This window comes from Microcaecilia unicolor, chromosome 10 (genome assembly GCF_901765095.1).
Source record: "Microcaecilia unicolor chromosome 10, aMicUni1.1, whole genome shotgun sequence".
In the NCBI taxonomy this organism is placed as follows: domain Eukaryota; kingdom Metazoa; phylum Chordata; class Amphibia; order Gymnophiona; family Siphonopidae; genus Microcaecilia; species Microcaecilia unicolor.
The window spans coordinates 18,499,623-18,522,331 of NC_044040.1; the positions used below are offsets into that span (position 1 = coordinate 18,499,623).

A 22,709-nucleotide genomic window follows, 5' to 3' on the forward strand; every position below is an offset into this window, starting at 1 on the left:
GCAGAGGCCCTGCTTACACTATTATGCATCCAGAATGCACAGATTAGTTACCTGATAACTCTGCAGGGAGGCTGTCAGTATCCCCATATTCAAATTCCAGACCAGTGCAATCCATTGAACTGTAAAATATAGAAAATTAACTCTTAATAAAACATTCAAAAATAGCAACAAAATACATAGTTTTGATGATTGATGGTACTGTTATATAAACTGGACAGTCTAAAATCTGAAACAGAATTAGACTTTTATGTATGAAAATGCAGGACACTCACAAAAGTACATAAGTACATAAATATTGCCATACTGGGAAAGACCAAAGGTCCATCGAGCCCAGCATCTTGTTTCCAACAGTGGCCAATCCATGTCACAAATACCCGGCAAGATCCCAAAAATGTACAAAACATTTTATACTGCTTATCCCAGAAATAGTGGATTTTCCCCAAGTCCGTTTAATAACCGTCTATGGACTTTTCCTTTAGGAAGCCGTCCAAACCTTTTTTAAACTCTGCTAAGCTAACCGCCTTTACCACATTCTCTGGCAACGAATTCCAGAGTTTAATTACACGTTGAGTGAAGAAAAATTTTCTCCGATTCGTTTTAAATTTACTACATTGTAGCTTCATCACATGCCCCCTAGTCCTAGAATTTTTGGAAAGCATGAACAGACGCTTCACATCTACCCGTTCAACTCCACTCATTATTTTATAGACCTCTATCATATCTCCCCTCAGCCGCCTTTTCTCCAAGCTGAAGAGCCCTAGCCGCTTTAGCCTTTCCTCATAGGGAAGTCGTCCCATCCCTTTTATCATTTTCGTCGCCCTTCTCTGCACCTTTTCTAATTCCACTATATCTTTTTCGAGATGCCGCAACCAGAATTGAACACAATATTCGAGGTGCGGTCGCACCATGGAGCGATACAAAGGCATTATAACATCCTCATTTTTGTTTTCAATTCCTTTCCTAATAATACCTAACATTCTATTTGCTTTCTTAGCCGCAACGGAAATATTGGCAATATTCCAATGCCAACACAAGATTCTTCCTATATGAATGTATTTTTAGCATTACTCCCCAAATTAACTTCCTCAATACTACTAGAACAAGAAGCAACAATAAGTTCATGGATTTTATTAAAGCACATTTCTTGGGCCCTGGAAGATGCTAAAGATAATTGTCATAAACAAATCTTGTAAGAATACTTGTATATCTGCAGGTGTTATCTGTTTTCTACACCTCAGTAAGGTCTCATGATCTGGAAAGACCCGTTCAGTCCATCAGTCTGCCCAACAAGATAAACTCATAGCAGAAGGTATGATGTGATATTTCATATGTATACTTGATCTTGATTTGATGTGGGCATCTGTCCATTTGTCATAGGGGCAGCTACAAAATTGGTCAACGGTCTTTTTCATAAAGTGTATGGAGACAGACTTAAGGCTCTTAATATGTATACTTTGGACAAAAGACAGGGGACAGGGGATATGATAGAGATGTTTAAATACCTCTGTGGCATTAATGTACAGGAGGTGAACCTCTTTAACTGGAATAAGAGCCAAATGGCCCATCCATTCTGTCCATCCACAACAACCACTAAAAACTATTTCCTTAGATTACTCCTGAGCCTATAACCATCCTATGCCCTCCCATTCCAGAGTCTTCCTTCATTTGAAAGAGGCTCATCTCCTGTACCTACTGCAGCTTTAGTAAAAGACCCCCCCCCCCCCCCGGGGAAATTCTGGCAGCTCCATTGGCAATGCTTCTTTAAAGGTGAAAGTGGTCCCAGAGTTTTTGTGAGAGCAACAGATAGGTCTGTTTAAGCATCTGTAATATCTATCTATCTCCTAAACCCGGTCAAATCGGTATAATCGAAAGCCGATTTTGGCTGGCTTCAACTGCTTTCCATCGCAGGGCTGGCCAAAGTTAAAGGGGGCGTGTTGGCAGGGTACCGAAGGCGGGATGGGGGTGTGGTTACGAGATGGCCGGCTTCGACCGATAATGGAAAAAAGAAGGCTGGTTTTGACGAGCATTTGGCCGGCTTTACTTGGTCCATTTATTTTTAGGACCAAGCCTCAAAAAAGTGCCCCAACTGACCAGATGACCACCGGAGGGAATCGGGGATCACTTCCCCTTACTCCCCCAGTGGTCACCAACCCCCTCCCACCCCCCAAAAAATTTTTAAACATTTTTTTGCCAGCCTCTATGCAAGCCTCAAATGTCATACCCAGCTCCATCACAGCACTATGCATGTCCCTGGAGCAGTTTTTAGAGGGTACTGCAGTGTACTTCAGGCAGGCGGACCCAGGCCCATCCCCCCCCCCACCTGTTACACTTCTGGTGGTAAATGGGAGCCCTCCAAAACCCACCACAAACCCACTGTACCCACATCTAGGTGCCCCCTTTACTCTTTAAGGGCTATGGTAGTGGTGTACAGTTGTGGGAAGTGGGTTTGGGGGGGCTCAGCACACAAGGTAAGGGAGCTATGCACCTGGGATCAATTTGTGAAGTCCACTGCAGTGACCCCTAGGGTGCCCGGTTGGTGTCCTGGCATGTGAGGGGGACCACTGCACTATAAATGCTGGCTCCTCCCACGACCAAAGGGCTTGGATTTGCCTGGGTTTGAGATGGCCACCATTAATTTCCATTATTGGGAAAAACCAATGGCGGCCATCGCCGGCGATCTCTAAGGCCGGCCCAAATGTTGAGATTTAGCCAGCCCTGACCGTATTATCGAAACGAAAGATGGCCGGCCATCTTGTTTCGATAATGTGGTTGGGTATGCCGCTTTACGGGGCCGGCCTTAAAGATGGCCGCCCATATAGATGGCCAGCCCCGTTCGATTATGCCCCTCCACATTACTATGTTACCTCTACTGGCTCTATATGTTTTTGTAGTTAAATGTTTTGTCCTGCCCTTTCGTAAATACCGACTTATAAGTTTTGGCTGCTGGTACTTATAACATGCTGGGATTGGGACATTTAAAGCACAAACAGCACTTCTAAAATGACCTCCATACTGTATTTCTTTCCTCTGAATATTAACCTAGTTTCCTAAAGAAACATAAAATTATCATGTCAGTTTCTCAGTCTTCCCTAATAACTTTTGAATCCTTCATTTAAATATCTGCCAAGAGCAGTATCCAATGGTTCCAGACTGTGATTTTCATCAGCCTTTGATGCCCTTGAATTTCTGTCTCTTTTTCTTTCCTGTTGAAACAGGTCAGAACAATTTCATTCAAATATCTAAGCATTTTGAACGCTGCCCTACTATTGGTTAGCACCTGTGATCAACCTTGTGTTTATTTTTCTTTTCACTGGAAAGTCTTATTGCTGGTCAGGGGCTGCCGTGCAACTTTTTGATTCTGTAATGCTCATCTTCAGGGATGGTCATTGGTTTGAAACAAATGTCATTCACCATCAAGAGGGTGGCCAATGTAACACCGATTTTTAAAAAAGGCTCCAGGGGAGATCCGGGAAATTATAGACCGGTGAGTCTGACGTCGGTGCCGGGGAAAATGGTAGAGGCTATTATTAAAAACAAAATTACAGAGCACATCCGAGGACATGGATTACTGAGACTGAGTCAGCACGGCTTTTGTGTGGGGAAATCTTGCCTGACCAATTTACTTCAATTCTTTGAAGGAGTAAACAAACATGTGGACAAAGGGGAGCCGGTTGATATTGTGTATCTGGATTTTCAAAAGGCGTTTGACAAGGTACCTCATGAAAGGCTACAGAGGAAATTGGAGGGTCATGGGATAGGAGGAAATGTCCTATTGTGGATTAAAAACTGGTTGAAGGACAGGAAACAGAGAGTGGGGTTAAATGGGCAGTATTCACAATGGAGAAGGGTAGTTAGTGGGGTTCCTCAGGGGTCTGTGCTAGGACCGCTGCTTTTTAATATATTTATAAATGATTTAGAGATGGGAGTAACTAGCGAGGTAATTAAATTTGCTGATGACACAAAGTTATTCAAAGTTGTTAAATCGCGACAGGATTGTGAAAAATTACAAGAGAACCTTACGAGACTGGGAGACTGGGCGGCTAAATGGCAGATGACGTTTAATGTGAGCAAGTGCAAGGTGATGCATGTGGGAAAAAAGAACCCGAATTATAGCTACATCATGCAAGGTTCCACGTTAGGAGTTACGGACCAAGAAAGGGATCTGGGTGTCGTAGATAATACACTGAAACCTTCTGCTCAGTGTGCTGCTGCGGCTAGGAAAGCGAATAGAATGTTGGGTATTATTAGGAAAGGTATGGAAAACAGGTGTGAGGATGTTATAATGCCGTTGTATCGCTCCATGGTGCGACCGCACCTTGAGTATTGTGTTCAATTCTGGTCGCCGCATCTCAAGAAAGATATAGTAGAATTGGAAAAGGTGCAGCGAAGGGCGACTAAAATGATAGCGAGGATGGGACGACTTCCCTATGAAGAAAGACTAAGGAAGCTAGGGCTATTCAGCTTGGAGAAGAGACAGCTGAGGGGAGACATGATAGAGGTATATAAAATAATGAGTGGAGTGGAACAGGTGGATGTGAAGCGTCTGTTCACGCTTTCCAAAAATACTAGGACTAGGGGGCATGCGATGAAACTACAGTGTAGTAAATTTAAAATAAATCGGAGAAAATATTTCTTCACGCAACGTATAATTAAAGTCTGGAATTCGTTGCCGGAGAACGTGGTGAAGGCGGTTAGCTTAGCAGAGTTTAAAAAGTGGTTGGACAGTTTCCTAAAGGACAAGTCCATGAACCGCTACTAAATGGACTTGGGAAAAATCCACAATTCCAGGAATAACATGTATAGAATGTTTGTACGTTTGGGAAGCTTGCCAGGTGCCCTTGGCCTGGATTGGCCGCTGTTGTGGACAGGATGCTGGGCTCGATGGACCCTTGGTCTTTTCCCAGTATGGCATTACTTATGTACTTATGTACAAGAGGGTGACCAGGGGACAATTCTATAAAAGGTGCCAAAAATTAGGTGCTGACAAAATTCTGCACTCAATGTTATTCTGTGAAGGGCGCCGCAGGATGAGCAGTCTTTATAGAACAGCGTTCTGCGCCGAATTCCACGCTCATCTTTGGGCACAAGGATTTATGTCAGCTGAAACCTGGTATTAATCCAGGCACGCAACTTGGGCACAGATCACTGCTATTCTGTAACACTGCGTGCATCTTTTGTTGAACGCCCCTGACTCCTCCCATGGCCATGACCCCTTTTGAGTGGCGCCCGATCCAATTAAGGCGTCCCATGGTTACAGAGTAGCACACACAATGAGATCAGTGCCCAAATTATAATTAGTGCCAATTAAGTGCTTGTTAACTCCAATAGTTAAATCATTGGCGCTAATTAATTGTTTTGGGTGCCGATTTGGGCTTTTTATAGTATCTGGGGGGTAGTGCTCACTGTCCTTAAAGTATTTTGCACATAATGGATTAGATTCTATATATCGCGCCTAAAAAAATCAGGGCCGAAATGAAATACACCTAGGCATATTCTATAAAATAGGCCTAAATTTCTGTGCGGTTTATAGAATACGCCCAGCAGCCGTCCATGCTGATGCCTAACTTACATGCAGACTGGGTGTATTCTATAACCGCGTGCATATGTTTTAGAAATGCCCACAACCCCTTTTCAACAAGGCAGCTTAGTATTTATGTGCATCGCATTGTGGAATACGCTTAGATAATTCTGTGCTTAAATTTTAATTAATGCCAATTAGTGACAATAATTAAGTGGCAATTATCGGTGCTGATTGGCTTGTTAACTAAGTTGATTGCGCAACTTAAGTCATGCTATACAGAATCCGGGGGAGTACACACTCTTTCCTGATAGCACACATATGTACAATAGTTCACGCATGCATCGGGAAAGAGCAGCCACTGCCCCCAGATTCTATATATGGTGCCCAGATTTGGTCACTCAAGACATGTATGCGACTTAATCAAGTAATGAGCCTTCAACTACCAATAATTGGGTGCTAACCAACTGATGTTAATTAGCACTCATTGAAATTTGCACACACATCTGGATGTGCACTATTCTATATGGCATGACACCTAACTCTACTGGCATGCAACTCATGGGTGTAGTTTGACAGTTTCATTTGGGGCAGCAAAGGGTGGAGCGTGTTTCCCTCGATCTTCTTCAAGCCCCCCCCCCCTGCCGCCACCACCCCCGTGTTCCAATCCCCCAAGACACCGGCAGCCTCAGCGAAAACAGCACACATGCTGCTTTAGACCTTCCCCGGAAGCCCTTCTCTCTCCTACAGCTTCCCGCCTACACAGGAACAGGAAGTTGAAGAAGAAAGAAAGGCTTCTGGGGGCAGGTCTAAAGCAGCGTGCATGCTGCTTTCTCGCAGAGGCTGCCGGGGGATTGGAGGATAGGGTGGCAGCTCATTTGGGAGGGCACTGCCCCCCTCTCCCCCAAACGACCCCATGGTGTAATTCAAAAGGGGGTATGGCCATGGGCACTCCAAAAGGTTGCACGCAGAGTTATAGAATACAGCCTCAGTATGCCTAACTTGGGGGCCAGCAGTTACAGCAGGTTTCAGCAGGCTTGGGAACCAGCATGAAATGTGATTTTAGAAAGGGTGCATACTCTTTAGCATATAGTAATGATTTTTTTTTCAAACTTAAAAGGATCAACTGAATGTGCAGGGAAACAAACCATAGAAACAGCATCCCAGCATCTACATGCTACTTAACAACTGTCACCAATGCCCAAAAACTTATGGAGATCTTTAACATATTTTTTTCACATTTTAAAATTGTTGTTGTGGATCCTCAGAAGCTTGGCAAAACAAATGCATGTACCTCCTTCAAATGCGTACGCTGCCCTTTCGTCATTTGATCCAATTTTTAAAGGATGCTACTTAGCTTTCACAATAACAATCTCGGAGCCTCTGCCAACGTGGCCAGGTTTCGATAACTTCATCAGGAAAGAAGTCCGAATCACGTCTCTGTAACACTTCTTCCAACAGCCAAGTTGGCAGAGGCTCCGAGATTGATATTGTGAAAGGTAAGTAGCACCAATGTTCTAAATGAAGCCTCCAGCCGGAAGTGTGAAGGGGGAGAGATATCCGGTTTCCCCATGAGTGTCTGCCCCGCCCTTGCTCTCTCTGTAACACAAACAGTGAAGGAAAACACAGCACAGCACGAAATCGCGCTCTCTGTAACAGTGAAGGACTGGTCGGAGGGAGGGGAGAGAAGGCAGATGCCCCCACTCTCTCTGTAACACAAACAAACAGCAGGAAACTTAACACTGAAGGACTCAGAGGGGGGAGGGGACAGAGAGCAGAGGGGACAGACAGCACAGGGGAAGGGAGAAAGGGCAGAGGGCAAGGACACACACACTCCCACATGTACACTCTGAAGAAAACCTTGCTAGCCCCCATTTCATTTGCATCAGAAACAGGGCTTTTTTTTACTAGTATATATATATATATATATATATATATATATATATATATATATATATATATATATAATTCTTTAAAATTTGGATCAAATGACAAAAGGGTAGTGTTTGCATTTGAAGAGGTTAAATGCATTCTGGTCACTAATCCCCTCCCACCTCCCAAAAATGTGATTTAAAACATTACTCGTCAGCATCAGATGTTATACTCAGGTCCATTAGAACTGCATGCAGGTCCCTGGAGTAGTCTAGTGGTGGGTGCAGTGAACTGCAGACAGATGGACCCTGGCCCATATCTCCCCCTACCTGTAACACTTCTGGAGAAAACTGTGAGACCTCCAAAATTCACCAGAAACCCACTGTGCCCACATATAGGTGCCCCATTCACCCGTAAGGACTTTGGTAGTGATGTACAGATAGTAGAGGTGGGATTTAGGTGGGTTTTGGGGGGGGGGGGGCTCAGCAGACAAGATAAGGGAACAATGGTAAGATGTGTACCTGGGAGCATTTTATGAAGTCCACTGCAGTGCCTCCTAGGGTGCCCTAATGCTTTCCTGGGAAGTCTGGTGGACCAGTCTACTAAAAATGCCGGCTCCTCCTATATCCCAATGGTTTGATTTTGTGTGTTTTGCACTTGGGACTTTTTTTTTTTTTCAAAAATGGACCAACAAACAAAACATCCAAGTCACAAAACCTTGTTCAAAACAATCTTTTCGGAAAAAAAAAAAGACATATTTCTTTTTTGAAAATGACCTTCGTTCCTATTCAGATTTTGGATGTTTTTTTTTTATTTTTAGGAACAGGGATAAATTATTCTTGGGCCTAAAAATAAATTTGTTTCCTGATGTTTTGAAAGAGACCCAGAAAAGGTGGAAGCAATTTTTATTGTTAAAACCTGCCGTTCTCCAACTGGGAGGAGTATTTCATTTAAGATTTCCTTGTAAATGTATCATACGATACAATTCAGTAAAATACATTTTTACGGATCCTTCACATTTAACATCATTCATTACCTCTAAAAGAGCTGGAGTTTAATTATATTCAATTTTCTGTTCTGTTCTAGGTGCTGATTAGTTTTGCAAATTGTTTTCTTTTTCCTTAATTCCTCTTTAATTTTGATTTTCTTGGAACCCAAATTTATGTGGACTTGAGCGTTAGTACCTAAGTATATTATATTATATTATATTATTTAATAATTTGATGTATGTAACACTTTTCCAGTTCAAGTGTATAACCTTAAAATATGATTTAATATGTAAAAAAAACTTAGCTCTGTCTTCAGGTTTAAGTTCCCTCATGCCCTTGGTTGTTTATCGGTGAAACAGGCTTCTGAAGCTCCAGCTGAAGTCTTCATGCCAATTGTACAGAAAGCAATATTCTTAAAGGTAAATTGAACCGTTTGAAACTTGCTATCCTGTACCTGGCTAAAAAGTATGTGTAGGATTCCATAACATGTGTGAAAAAAAATCTGGTGGATGTGTTTGGGCTAGGGAAGGAAAACAGCACATAGATAGGAGTGGCCTAGTGGTTAGGGTGGTGGACTCTGGTCCTGGGGAACTGAGTTCGATTCCCACTTCAGGCACAGGCAGCTCCTTGTGACTCTGGGCAAGTCACTTAACCCTCCATTGCCCCATGTAAGCCACATTGAGCCTGCCATGAGTGGGAAAGCGCGGGATACAAATGTAACAAAAATAATAATAAAAAAAAGATTTTGGACGTCAGACTCACAGAAGCAGAAGCCTGCGTGGCCACATTGGTGATCTGCAAGGGCCGACTTCTACATGGAATGTTGCAACATTCCATGTAGAATCTCAAATAGTAGCAACAGTGGAGGAGTGGCCTAGTGGTTAGGGTGGTGGACTTTGGTCCTGAGGAACTGAGTTTGATTCCCACTTCAGGCACAGGCAGCTCCTTGTGACTCTGGGCAAGTCACTTAACCCTCCATTGCCCCTGGTACAAAATAAGTACCTGAATATATGTAAACTGCTTTAAATGTAGCTGCAAAAACCTCAGAAAGGCGGTATATCAAGTCCCATTTCCCTTTCCCTATTTGAGATTCTACATGGAATGTTGCTACTATTGGAGATTCTACATGGAATGTTGCTATTCCACCAGCAACATTCCATGTAGAAGCCTGCCCTTGCAGATCAGCAACGCGGCCGCGCAGGCTTCTGTTTCTGTGAGTCTGACATCCTGCACGTATGTCAGACTCACAGAATATTGCTAGTGGAGGAGTAGCCTAGTGGTTAGTGCAGTGGACTTTGATCCTGGGGAACTGAGTTTGATTCCCACTGCAGCTCCTTGTGACTCTGGGCAAGTCACTTAGCCCTCCATTGCCCCATGTAAGCTGCATTGAGCCTGCCATGAGTGGGAAAGCGCAGGGTACAAATGTAATAAAAATAATAATTAAAAAAAAAGATTTTGGACGTTTTTTTGCAAAATGTCCAAAGTCGGACTTAGACATCATATCAAAAATGCTCCTCCACGTGTAAATAGCATGCACTGTTTAAGGTAGTGTTCTTCAATGCAAGGCCTGGGGGTGGGGGGGGGGGAATGGCGGCCCGGATGGCCCTCATCATCGTTCTGGCTTTTTTTTCTGCTACTGCCTGCTTCTCTACCCAAGTTTACAACAGAAAGGGGGAAGTGGATGAGAGGAAGAGCAGCGTGCTTGAAGGAAAAGGCATTTCTCATTGATGAAGAGAATGCATTTGGAAATGCCCATCACCTTGAGGATATGTCATTGACACACACGTATCGGCAGTGTCGTAGCCTCGCATGAGATGATATTTGGTGGCTCTCGTTGAGCTCATTTGGATCCAAAGTGGCCCTGAATTAATGAATGAACAATACTAAATGTATCTGTTATCCTGTAATGACAATGTTAACAAAACTATGTAAGCCACATTGAGCCTGCAAATAGGTGGGAAAATGTGGGATACAAATGCAATAAACAAATAAATAAACGAATGAAGACCATTACTTTAAGGAGAGCATGTGCATTCCCTTGGATTCTATAAAAGTTGCCCCAGATCTGTGCGCAAACTAATTCATTCGTTGCTATCAATAATTCCTTTGGGTTTATATGCAGATCTAATCTTATCCCCTATTCTATAACACATATGCCTAAATTTTATAGTGCACAACTCAAATGGGTGTGGCCGGGGGGGGGGGGGGGTATGGGCGGATCAAGAGGCATTCCCAGAAGTTAGGCGCAATGTTCGAGAATACTATCAATTGCACGGCCAGTTGGGCACCAGCATATATACAACGTTTTGGCAGGCAAAAATGCTTCTGCCCAAAGGTAGGCGTGAGATCAAATTACACCGGCTTCCCATCAAAGCGAGAATCACCTTCAAATTATGTACCTTTTATCTTTCAAATCCTAAATGGCACAGCTCCACTCTACAGTTCTACTAATAAATTTACCTCAAAGAAACGCTAAATATGAGGCAAGAAACTATCTCAGACGGCACCTAACAAATTGCAAAAAAGGTGACCTACAAAACTGTCCACTCTGCAGACTTCACCTACCTAGGAACCAAATGGTGGAACTCCTGACCACCCAAAATAAGAAATATACAGGAATATACTAGATTCCGCAAAATCCTCAAATCATTCCTATTCAAACAAATCCTCACAAAGAGCAACCATATCTCAAACAATTATTACCTGAATTGGTTATTACTCTACCATTAACTTTCGCTTTGCTTCATGTTAAACATCCATAGCTATCCCAGTACGTTTATGGTACCGTCAAAGGCGTTTGCCCAGTTGGTGGATAACAAATACAAAGCTGTATAGTGATCGTATGAGGTATAAGTGGAGGGCCAAAATGGATGAAGATTGCGTGATGTCCTGTTCGATCACAGTCATGCTGTGTTGGTAGATGAAGACATTGATTTAAAAAAAAAAAAAAACAATACCAAAAATGTTTGGGTACCCAGCCATCCTTTCTCATCTTTAGTATGCCTGTCCTCATTCCACTATTCAGCCAGTATAGGAACACAGGTGTGGTTACAAATCTGCCCTGGAGAACCTTGCTTGGAGAAGCAAATACAGTTAAATAAACAAATTCAGCACAGGAGGAGAAGTGCACTGGCTACTACTTTTGTATGGATCCTCACTTTTTTCTTCTAACCCCCTACCATGAAATGCAGAAGTGAAAAAAAATATATATATATATATATAACAAACAGCATTACTTACCAGATTGAGAGAAGATTCTCAAGGCCAGACTGGATATGATCAAAATGACAAAAGGACGAAGAGCTTCTCTGTGCTTCTTTTGAGATGTCTGGTGACCAAAAGCAACCATATGGCACTCTTAAAGGGCCACAATCTCTTTAATCAAAGAGCACCCCAAATGGCTTATAATTTGCAGAAGAGAAGCCTCCCTCTTGAATAATGTTTGGGTATATTGTTTTTTTTTTTTCTCCTCTTCCATCTTTGGAATTAATGCATTACTAACGCGATCTCAGCCTTTTGGAGACAAACTTCCAGAGTCACCGAACAGATAGCTTCTGACATACAGAAGAGAGCAGAGACTAAAAATAAATATGACGGGGGGGAGGGGGAGCTGAGTCTAGAGCAATGCCTGTAGCCGTCACCAGAAACAACTGTCCAACCAAGAAGTTATTTTTGGCAGATGGACTGAGCCCCACAGCCTGTACGGGAAAGATGTTGTTACTTCACACTAGAGCTATGCTCAGTCATCCAGGAATGAAAATACTGTTGTTGTGACAGTGAAGGTGACGCCTGATGGAGAAGGCGGCCAGGGCCGCCGAGAGGGGGGCGTGGGGGGCAAAATTCCCCGGGCCACCAAGGGGGGCCCGGTGCTGGGGTCTCTCTCTCTCTCTCCTGCTCCTGATGGGACCTGACAGGAGCAGGAGAGAGAAAACTCAGGCGACACAGGCTAGGGAGGACCCGGAGGAGCACCTCCAGCGCTGCTCTTCTGCCCAGCTGAGCAGCTGCTTTTCCTCTCAGGGCGCGTGCTCGGTTTTGAAACCAAGCATGCCCTGAGAGAAAAAGCAGTCGCAGGGGCAGGCAATCAGCAGAAGAGCAGCACTGGAAGACGCCTTCTGCTGGCAGGACCTCAGGATCCCCGCCAGCCAATAAGGTATTTTGCAGCAGCGATCTGGGGGGGGGGGGGCATTGCGATCTGGGGGAGGTGGTGACTGCGATCCAGGGGAGTTGGCATCAGCGGAGGCCCTGCCAAGGCCCCAGTTCAGTCTCTCGGCAGCAGTGGCGTAGCCAGCCAGCCAGTTTTGGATGGGCCTGAGCCAAAAGCAGGTGGGCACAAAATTTTCTCTGCTTTGTTTTGAGTGAACTGAAATGACGGCTGCATGGGGGAGGAGGGGTGGGGGTGAAAAGTGGAAAGAGATTACAAATTGGCTTCCTTACTTTGCTTACAGTGGACTAGATAGATTCACGTCCACTCTGGTCTTGGGCAGCGCTTTCTCCCTTCTCCATCCCCTCCCGAGTTTTGCATTTCTCCCTCTCTTCTGCCCGCTCTCCCCGTTCTGGTCATTTTTACTGCCCTGAAGCACCGTTCTCCCTCCAGCACTGGCGATTCCCATAGTCAGCCTTCTGCCAGCTTGCGTCGTCGGGGTCTTTCCTCAGGGGCGCGTCCCACCTTTGCGGAAAACAAGAAGTTGCAGAGTAGGCAGGACGTGCCTAAGGAGAGGCCCTGACGACGAATGCTCGTAGAAGACTGGCTATGGGAATCGCCGGTGCTGGAGGGAGAACGGTGCTTCAGGGCAGTAAAAGTGAGCAGACCACGCGGACGGGGAGAGCGGGCAGAAGAGGCAGGAAAAGATTGAAGCCTCGCTTTGGAGAGCTACGCCATTGGTTGGGTTGGGGCTAGTTAGGGTGGATGGGCCTGGAGAAAAAGTGGCTGAGCCTGGGCCCGTCCAGGCCCGCCCGTGGCTACGCCCCTGCTCGGCGGCCCTGAAGACGGCATGCCCACACCTTGTAAAAGACAATTCTTTCTTCTTCCAGTTCAGCTTTATGTATCCCAGTCTTCTGTCTTTTCTTCTTAGAACTCATTTTCTGTTTCCTTGGCTTCACTTTCTGCACAGCTCTAAGCATAAGCTCCCTGCACTGTGGGGGTAATGTTCCCGTGGAGAAGAGTTTCTAAAGTAAGAAAAGATCCTTTATTTTTGTTGCAAAGCAGAAAAGGGCAGCACGCTCTTTACTAGATAAAATTACTTTAGTGTTCTTCTTCACCCCCTTCTCAATTGTCTAGATTATTGGAATTCACTGTACTAAGGAATGACATGTTCCCAAGATGATTGCAAGTTATTCAGAATGTTTCAGTTAAGCTTCTCCTGGAAAAGCAAAAATAACATGTTACCTCGGAGGAACATTAGTTGCCTATGGCCTACTACTACTACTATTAAACATTTCTATAGCGCTACTAGACTTACGCAGCGCTGTACAAATTAACATGACAGTCCCTGCTCAACAGAGCTTACAATCTAAATTGGACAGATGAACAGACAGCTAGGGGTGGGGAAATTGCAGTGGTAGGGGTGATAAGTGAGGGTGTTGAGTAAGAGAGTCATGGTTAGGAGTCGAAAGCAGTAGCAAAGAGGTGGGCTTTAAGCCTAGACTTGAAGACAGCCAGAGACTGAGCCTGACGTACTGGCTCAGGGAGTCTATTCCAGGCATAGGGAGCAGCGAGATAGAAGGAACGGAGCCGGGAGTTAGCAGTGGGGGAGAAGGGGGACGACAGGAGACATTTACCCAGCGAACGGAGTTCACGGGGAGGAGTTGCCTATGGCCTACTGTATCCCTTTTAAGAACACAAGTGTGGCTACTGCTACCCATCAAGCTGTCTATTCAGGATTGTATTCTTTACTCAAACCTGTTTTCTGTGGGCACTTTGATTGCGCCTACATAATCTTGTGATTCCATCACACCTTAAGATGTATTTGGACATGGATTACTGAGACCAAGTCAGCATGGCTTTTGTGTGGGGAAATCTTGCCTGACCAATTTACTTCAATTCTTTGAAGGAGTGAACAAACATGTGGACAAAGGGGAGTCGGTTGATATTGTGTATCTGGATTTTCAAAAGGCGTTTGACAAGGTACCTCATGAAAGGCTACAGAGGAAATTGGAGGGTCATGGGATAGGAGGAAATGTCCTATTGTGGATTAAAAACTGGTTGAAGGATAGGAAACAGAGAGTGGGGTTAAATGGGCAGTATTCACAATGGAGAAGGGTAGTTAGTGGGGTTCCTCAGGGGTCCGTGCTAGGACCGCTGCTTTTTAATATATTTATAAATGATTTAGAGATGGGAGTAACTAGCGAGGTAATTAAATTTGCTGATGACACAAAGTTATTCAAAGTCGTTAAATCGCGACAGGATGGTGAAAAATTACAAGAGGACCTTACGAGACTGGGAGACTGGGCGGCTAAATGGCAGATGACGTTTAATGTGAGCAAATGCAAGGTGATGCATGTGGGAAAAAAGAACCCGAATTATAGCTACGTCATGCAAGGTTCCACGTTAGGAGTTACGGACCAAGAAAGGGATCTGGGTGTCGTCGTCGATAACACACTGAAACCTTCTGCTCAGTGTGCTGCTGCGGCTAAGAAAGCGAATAGAATGTTGGGTATTATCAGGAAAGGTATGGAAAACAGGTGTGAGGATGTTATAATGCCGTTGTATCGCTCCATGGTGCGACCGCACCTTGAGTATTGTGTTCAATTCTGGTCTCCGCATCTCAAGAAAGATATAGTAGAATTGGAAAAGGTGCAGCGAAGGGCAACTAAAATGATAGCGGGGATGGGACGACTTCCCTATGAAGAAAGACTAAGGAGGCTAGGGCTATACAGCTTGGAGAAGAGACGGCTGAGGGGAGACATGATAGAGGTATATAAAATAATGAGTGGAGTGGAACAGGTGGATGTGAAGCGTCTGTTCACACTTTCCAAAAATACTAGGACTAGGGGGCATGCGATGAAACTACAGTGTAGTAAATTTAAAACAAATCGGAGAAAATTTTTCTTCACCCAACGTGTATTTAAACTCTGGAATTCGTTGCCGGAGAAAGTGGTGAAGGCGGTTAGCTTAGCAGAGTTTAAAAGGGGGTTGGACGGTTTCCTAAAGGACAAGTCCATAAACCGCTACTAAACGGACTTGGGAAAACTCCAAAATTCCAGGAATAACATGTATAGAATGTTTGTACGTTTGGGAAGCTTGCCAGGTGCCCTTGGCCTGGATTGGCCGCTGTCGTGGACAGGATGCTGGGCTCGATGGACTCTTGGTCTTTTCCCAGTATGGCATTACTTATGTACTTATGTACTCTTGTTTTGGTGCATTCACATCATCACTCTGTAAAGGTCTGCCTTTAATGTAATTTTTTTTAAATTTTATTCTGCTCACCACAGTAGTAGCTCAAGCTGACTTACATTCAGGTGCAATAAGTTATTTTCTTGCCCCTAAAGGGCTCACAATCTAATTTTGTACCTGATGCAATGGCGAGTTAGGTGACGTACCCAAGATCACAAGCAGCAGCAGTGGGACTTGAACCAGGTTTGCTCTGGATGTCAAGTCCAGTGCTCCAACTACTAGGCTACTCCTTCGCTCAGATTAGAAACTTTGCTGGTAAGTGACCCTCTGCCTGATCTCCCACTGCTCTGGCTATTGTGTTTGTTTTATCCCTTCTACTACTACTACTAATTATTTCTATAATGCTACTAGACACACAGCACTGTACACATTATGGAGCCCTTTTAGTAAGGCACACGCAAACATGGCCTGCACTGGTGTAGGTCTGTGTTTTGGACGTGTGCTGGTCCAGTTCCTGAGCGCACCTGGAAAAAAGGAACAACCAGATTGAGACACCACTCATGAAGGTCAAGCTGCTGACAGGCCGAACCTGCTAATAGATTCTCTTGATCTAGAAGGCCTGTAGAATGTACTGGAGGTGCTGTGTCTTTAGAGCCAAAGTTTGAAAGCTCTTAGGGCAGTGAAAATTATTTTGAACTCTAGAATGATGGTGTGCAGTGTACACTTTTTTTTTTTTTTTTGAGTCAAAGTAGAATGTGGGCTCCCAAAATTGTGTGTAGATGCATCTGTAGTAAGAATTATAATAGGAAATGAGCAGCCTTTGGAGAGTGAGAGTAGAATGGAAGGAGTTATGATAATTCTGTTGCTGAGCAGCTGAGGATATTGGTTCTAATTCCTCTTGAGATGCTCCTGACTTCTTTGGGGGTCACTCCTCTATTGACCCTTTTTGTCTAACTTTGTTTCTCGTCTTTTAACCAGCTTCCAGTCTGTAATAGGGCCTCTTTTACTAAACTGCACTACTAGCGATGCCCGGCCTGGTGAATGGGCTGCAACACATTTGCTGTACGGGAATCGCTAGTACAGGTTGGTAAAAGAGGGTCATAAAGCACTGCCTCTTATTCCATGACACTTCCATTTCTTCAGGAGTCTTTCCTTGGGAACTTTGCCAAATAACATCTGAAAATCCAAAGCACACTACCAACCAACTTACCTTTATTGACCTTTGAAGATATAAACAAAAACGTCTAAAGAATTGGTAAGACTTGCCTTTCCTAATCCCATTTTGACTCATTGCCATTACGTCATGGCTACATGTTCAATGATTGATTGATTGATAGAGCAGGCCATATTAAACGATAGGTTAAGATTACTAGTTATAGGTTAGCAATTTCTTATTTGAGCTTTCAATCTCCAGGGCGAATACTGTCTGCTCTTGATAATTTTTTTTTTTTACTCTATATTTTGTCAATTTGTTCCATTGAACCTTCTAGATTTACAGTGATTTGCTCCAATCATCACCAAAGATGTTTTCTGATGTGGGTATGACCCCCAACATTCTCCATGAAAAAGGCCAAGTATATAGAGGGGCATTTTCGATATGACGTCTAAGTCTGAGACTTTGGACGTTTTGCAAAAAAAAAAAAAAGTCCAAAAATACTGGTTAGAACAAGGTTTTATGATAAGTCTAAGTGCAAAACGCACAAAACCAAGTCATTGGGATGTAGGAGCAGTCAGCATTGTTAATAGACTGGTCTCCCAGACATCCCAGGAAAGCAATAGGGCACCCTAGGGGGCACTGCAGTGGACTTCATAAAATGCTCTCAGGTACACATCTCACCATTGCTCCCTTATCTCATCTGATGAGCCACCCCCAACTGTACACCACTACCATAGCCCTTATGGATGAAGGGGGCACCTATATGTGGGTACAGTGGGTTCCTGGTGAGTTCTGGAGGGCTCACAGTTTCCTCCACATGTCTAACAGGTAGGGGGAGGTATGGGCCTGGGACCACCTGTCTGCAGTGCACTACACCAACCACTACATTACTCCAGGGACCTGCATGGCACTCTATGGACCTGAATATTACATCCGAGGCTGGAAAGTAATGTTTTAAATCACATTTTTAGGGGGTGGGAGGGGGTTAGTGACCACTGGGGGAGTAAGGAGAGGTACACACATTCCCTCTAGTGGTCATCCAGGGCACATTTCTGTGCCTTATTCATTATAAAAACAGGTCTAGCTCAAAATGTCTTAGTCCTAGACGATTTTGTTTTGTTCCATTATGGCTGAAAAATGTCCAAAAATTAGGGCATACACCACTGCTGGTCTGATAGCAACCAGAGTTTAAAATTGATTGTGGGAGGTTGTGTTTATGGAATACAGAATAGCTTTCCAGCATATGTGCAAGCATACACTCGAGACAACTTCCATTAATACAAGTCCATGTGTGCAAGTGGAAGCTACTGCATGTTTTCATGCAGGGCTAATTTTTATACTATTAGATTACTGCATTGAGGAGCAAAACTTTGGCATTACTCTTGGGGTAGGAAGCTGTATGCTAAGTATTAGCACACAGCTGTAATGCAAAGTATATGCATCTGCCCTGGGTTCCTCGTCAGTTAATTTGCATTTTATTTAAATGTTCCTATATGTTTATATTTATTAGGTTTTTTGATACATCTCAATGGACACATACAGTACCTTAAATAGCTTACCCTTTGGATTATGAATAAGAGAAAGGAGTAAGTCTAGTTACCATACTTAAATTTTCAAATGTTTACATTGCTCATTGTGATTCATGGTTCGCCTGTCCTGTTAGACATCACAGGTAGAGTTTGAGACGCATGGTCCCTCTTCAACTAACGAATTCCTGTTATCTCACAGATGATGTTTCATTTACAGTACATTACTACCTAGTTTAGACTGACTAAAGTTAATTATACTGTAAATACGATTGTTCTGAGACCCAAAAGGTAATAACTACAGGACACTTCACACACAAAAGCCAAACAAAAGAGGACTCATGCCCCCACTACCCAACTATGATCTTAATTAGTAAAAAGAATTTACATCTAAGTGATCCTGCTTGGTAACAACTTTGAATCACTTTGTTTAGGTTACATAGGGGAGATCCTGATTCTTTTAATAGATAGCCACAGGGGACAAGAGCAATGTCTCTGGGGAACTTTATTTTCAAACGTTTTTTTAATATCTGTAAACATCTTAAACATTTATTTGCCAAGCATATAAGAGAATGATAGGCTTACATTTTTGAATACTTACCCTGCAGCATCCTTAGCCAGCTAAGGTGCAAATCTGGGACTTCCCACATAACAACTTATACATCACCTTTCATTGCTTCCATTGGTTTAATAATTTGAGGCAAGCACAACTTTCCATTTAAAGAACATACTCGGACAGCTCCATTTCTATAATATTTTATTGATTTTAAGATTACAGATTTTCTTATTGCTAATATAATCACCCATATGTTAATATTTAAAACATCCTTTTCAAAGAAATGTCCTTACTGTGGAATTAAAATAATAGATGATTCTATTTTTAATTAGAAACAATATTTAGAATGCAATTCTCTTGCGTATACAGTTTGCTGGTGTCTCTAAGATTATTTGTTATTAAAACAATCACAGAGTAAATTCAGAGATGATTACACATGGAGTGCAAATCCAGATCAATGACTAGCATAAGCCTTTTCATTTATTTGTACATCTTTCTTTTTACAGAAATGCTTAGCAACATGGATAAAGCATAGAAATCTGAAGAATAAACAAAATACTATAAATACAATTGATACAGTAAAATCAGGTGTCCAAAAAAGGGCCCTGAAACTGAAAATCTGTGCTTGACATTAATACCAATTACCACTGCTCTATTAATGCCATATATGGGACGTAGACAGCCCACCCTCACCTCTGATATACTGTGGACTGAAATAGCTGACCAAAGGATCAGTTGTGGAGAAAGGGACCAGCTCAGAGAGTAGTACAGTGGGGATGACCCATGGAGACAGATCAGCTCACAAGGAGCATCACAGCAGCCTAATAAGTGCCATGAGGACTTAGACCATTCGTCCACAAAGCACAACGTTCTGTCTCCAACGGTGATTTAAGGTCGCTTGAAAGTACCCAGCAGATCCTAAGAGGGCAACCATGAAGATCAACACAATGAACAGCACAAAGAGATAGCACGGAATAAGGCTGGCATAGACAATGATCATGAAAAGAAGCTCTAGGAGTGACCGTGGAGAGTGAGACCAGTGCAGAGCAAAAGAGAATGACAATATAAAGGGGAAATGGGACTCGATATACCGCCTTTCTGAGGTTTTTGCAACTACGTTCAAAGCGGTTTACATATATTCAGGAACTTATTTTGTACCAGGGGCAATGGAGGGTTAAGTGACTTGCCCAGAGTCACAAGGAGCTGCAGTGGGAATCGAACTCAGTTCCCCAGGATCAAAGTCCACTGCACTAACCACTAGGCTACTCCTCCAAAGAGCAATTCAAGCTGAACAGCTGAAATTGCATTACTTCAGAGATGAGAAAATGGTACAACATAGATGATTTTATCTTTCCTTAATGTTTCATCCCCCCTTAAATCCCATATTAGTTAATTTTGTTGAAACTTAAAGAACTGCTACTCATTTCCACATTAATGAGGCTATGCTTTTTACATAGTAACATAGTAGATGACGGCAGAAAAAGACCTGCATGGTCCATCCAGTCTGCCCAAGACAAACTCATATGTGTATACCTTACCTTGAATTTGTACCTGTCCTTTTCAGGGCACAGACCGTATAAGTCTGCCCAGCAGTATTTCCCGCCTCCCAACCACCAGTCCCGCCTCCCATCACCGGCTCTGGTACAGACCGTATAAGTCTGCCCTCCCCTATCCTCGCCTCCCAACCACCACCCCCTCTTCCCCCCACCTGCTCCACCACCCAATTTCAGCTAAGCTTCTGAGGATCCATTCCTTCTGCACAGGATTCCTCTATGCATATCCCACGCATGTTTGAACTCCGTTACCGTTTTCATCTCCACCACCTCCCGCAGGAGGGCATTCCAAGCGTTTTTAGTTTGTAAAGCATGCCTGAATCCAGTGCTCTTCACTGCAAGGCCAAGGAGTGCTACAGCCTTAGTAAGAAACAATTTCTTCATTTTCTGCCAGTTGTTCTGTAAGATTTTCTTTTCCTAACCAGAGCATTTTTTACTGTTAGTTCAAGCTATATTATTGTTCCAGGTAGACTATTGTAATGTTTTGTATGTGGGCACTGCTCGCATAATTAGGGATAGGATTTAGCTTTAGCAGAATACAGTCGCAGGAATGATTTTTGGCTGTAAAAAAAATTTGAATCATGTGACCCCACTACTGAGGGACTTACATTGGCTGCCAACAGATGCTCAAACGAAATTCAAAGTGACATGTTGGATTTTTAAAATAATTAACGGTTGCTGCCGTCAAACCTTTGCTCATTCTGCATCTTGCTTTGGATCATTAATAAAACTGGGTAGGCCTTCTGTAATTCAGGTTTGTTATAAATGTATTCATGAAAGTTCATTTAATTTTCAGTCTAGTAGGATTTGGAATTCTATTCCAATTCAGTTATTGAGAATTCCTAATTATATGTTTAAGAAAGCTTTGAAAACTTATTTAGTAAATACGGAAAATATGCAGAATGTGTTTGATGCTATATTTGTTGTTGTTGTATTTGTATGGAACCACCTTTGATTCCAAGCTGATTTAGGCAGGATATAAAAAACAGGAATAGAATAGAATTCAAGAGGTCATGAAAACAGTGCAGAGTTTCACACAGAACAGCTCAAACTCACCGAGAGGCACAGAATGCTGGAAGAAAACAGAGCAGCTGCTCTGCTCTAGAGCCAGCACTAGTAGCATGTGTACACAAAAGGCCATGACTGGATTAAACTAAGGGCAGAACCAACCTGAAGGTCATGGGGTGGATACAGGAAAGTAGAAGACTAACAAGTGAAGCAAGTAGTGAGCTGAGACTGGCTGGGATGAGGTTATATATGCATAAGTTTGGGGGCAAGAGAAGCTAAAAAGTGTTAGGGGTTGTGGAGTAAATTTCTGTGATTTAAGTGCAGGATGTCAGACTCACAGAAGCAGAAGCCTGCGCGGCCACATTGGTGATCTGCAAGGGCCGACTTCTACATGGAATGTTGCTAGTGGAATAGCAACATTCCATGTAGAGTCTCAAATAGGAGTGGCCTAGTGGTTAGGGTGGTGGACTTTGGTCCTGGGGAACTGAGGAACTGAGTTCGATTCCCGGCAAAGGCAGCTCCTTGTGACTCTGGGCAAGTCACTTAACCCTCCATTGCCCGCTGCATTGAGCCTGCCATGAGTGGGAAAGCGCGGGATACAAATGTAACAAAAATAAAATAAATAAATCTTGTTGGGCAGACTGGATGGACCGTACAGGTCTATCTGCCATCATCTACTACAATAGTATGACCAAATATCAAAGGCCAAAAAAGGCACCTATTTTCAGTCTGTTTGATAAAGGCTCAATATAAAACTATTGATATGGCAGCCATAGTAACATACATATGGGAGGACACAATAGGCAAGTAATGCTACCTCACAATATAATTATTGGTCCGATCGATATCTAACAATATATCAGTTCAATCTCTTTTGTCACAGCAACTTTTCACAATACAAGTTCATACTCTTATCAAAAACAGAGCAAACCAAACTCAAGTATGTGACTTAACGTCCTACCTGCTGTAACAGTCCAGTCCGTTAAATAGTCTGACATGAATCTGTGTTTTGAGGGTTTTCCCTGATGCAGAGTTGATGCACTTGAACATGGATTCGTGTAAAACCATTTAATGAACCTGGATTGCTACAGCAGATGGAAAGTTAAGTGACATACTCAAATTTGATTTGCTCTACTTTTGAAAGTGCATGAACTTATATTGTGGAAAATTGCAATGTCTACGGCGACTGAACTGATAT

General features: G+C 43.2%; 1 protein-coding gene across 1 annotated transcript in view; it reads right to left on the reverse strand.

Annotated features, from left to right (window-relative positions):
• The window catches only part of STRIP2 (striatin interacting protein 2), an 82,926-nt gene extending 71,017 nt beyond the window's left edge, over positions 1–11,909 (reverse strand). Inside the window, exons 1-2 of the mRNA XM_030216999.1 lie at positions 11,620–11,909; positions 52–121 (exon numbers count right to left, since the gene is read on the reverse strand). Of these exons, the coding sequence (XP_030072859.1) occupies positions 52–115 (64 nt within the window). The 5' untranslated portion in view covers positions 116–121; positions 11,620–11,909. The remainder of the gene's footprint in view (positions 1–51; positions 122–11,619) is intronic.
• Between the last annotated feature and the right edge of the window lie 10,800 nt (positions 11,910–22,709).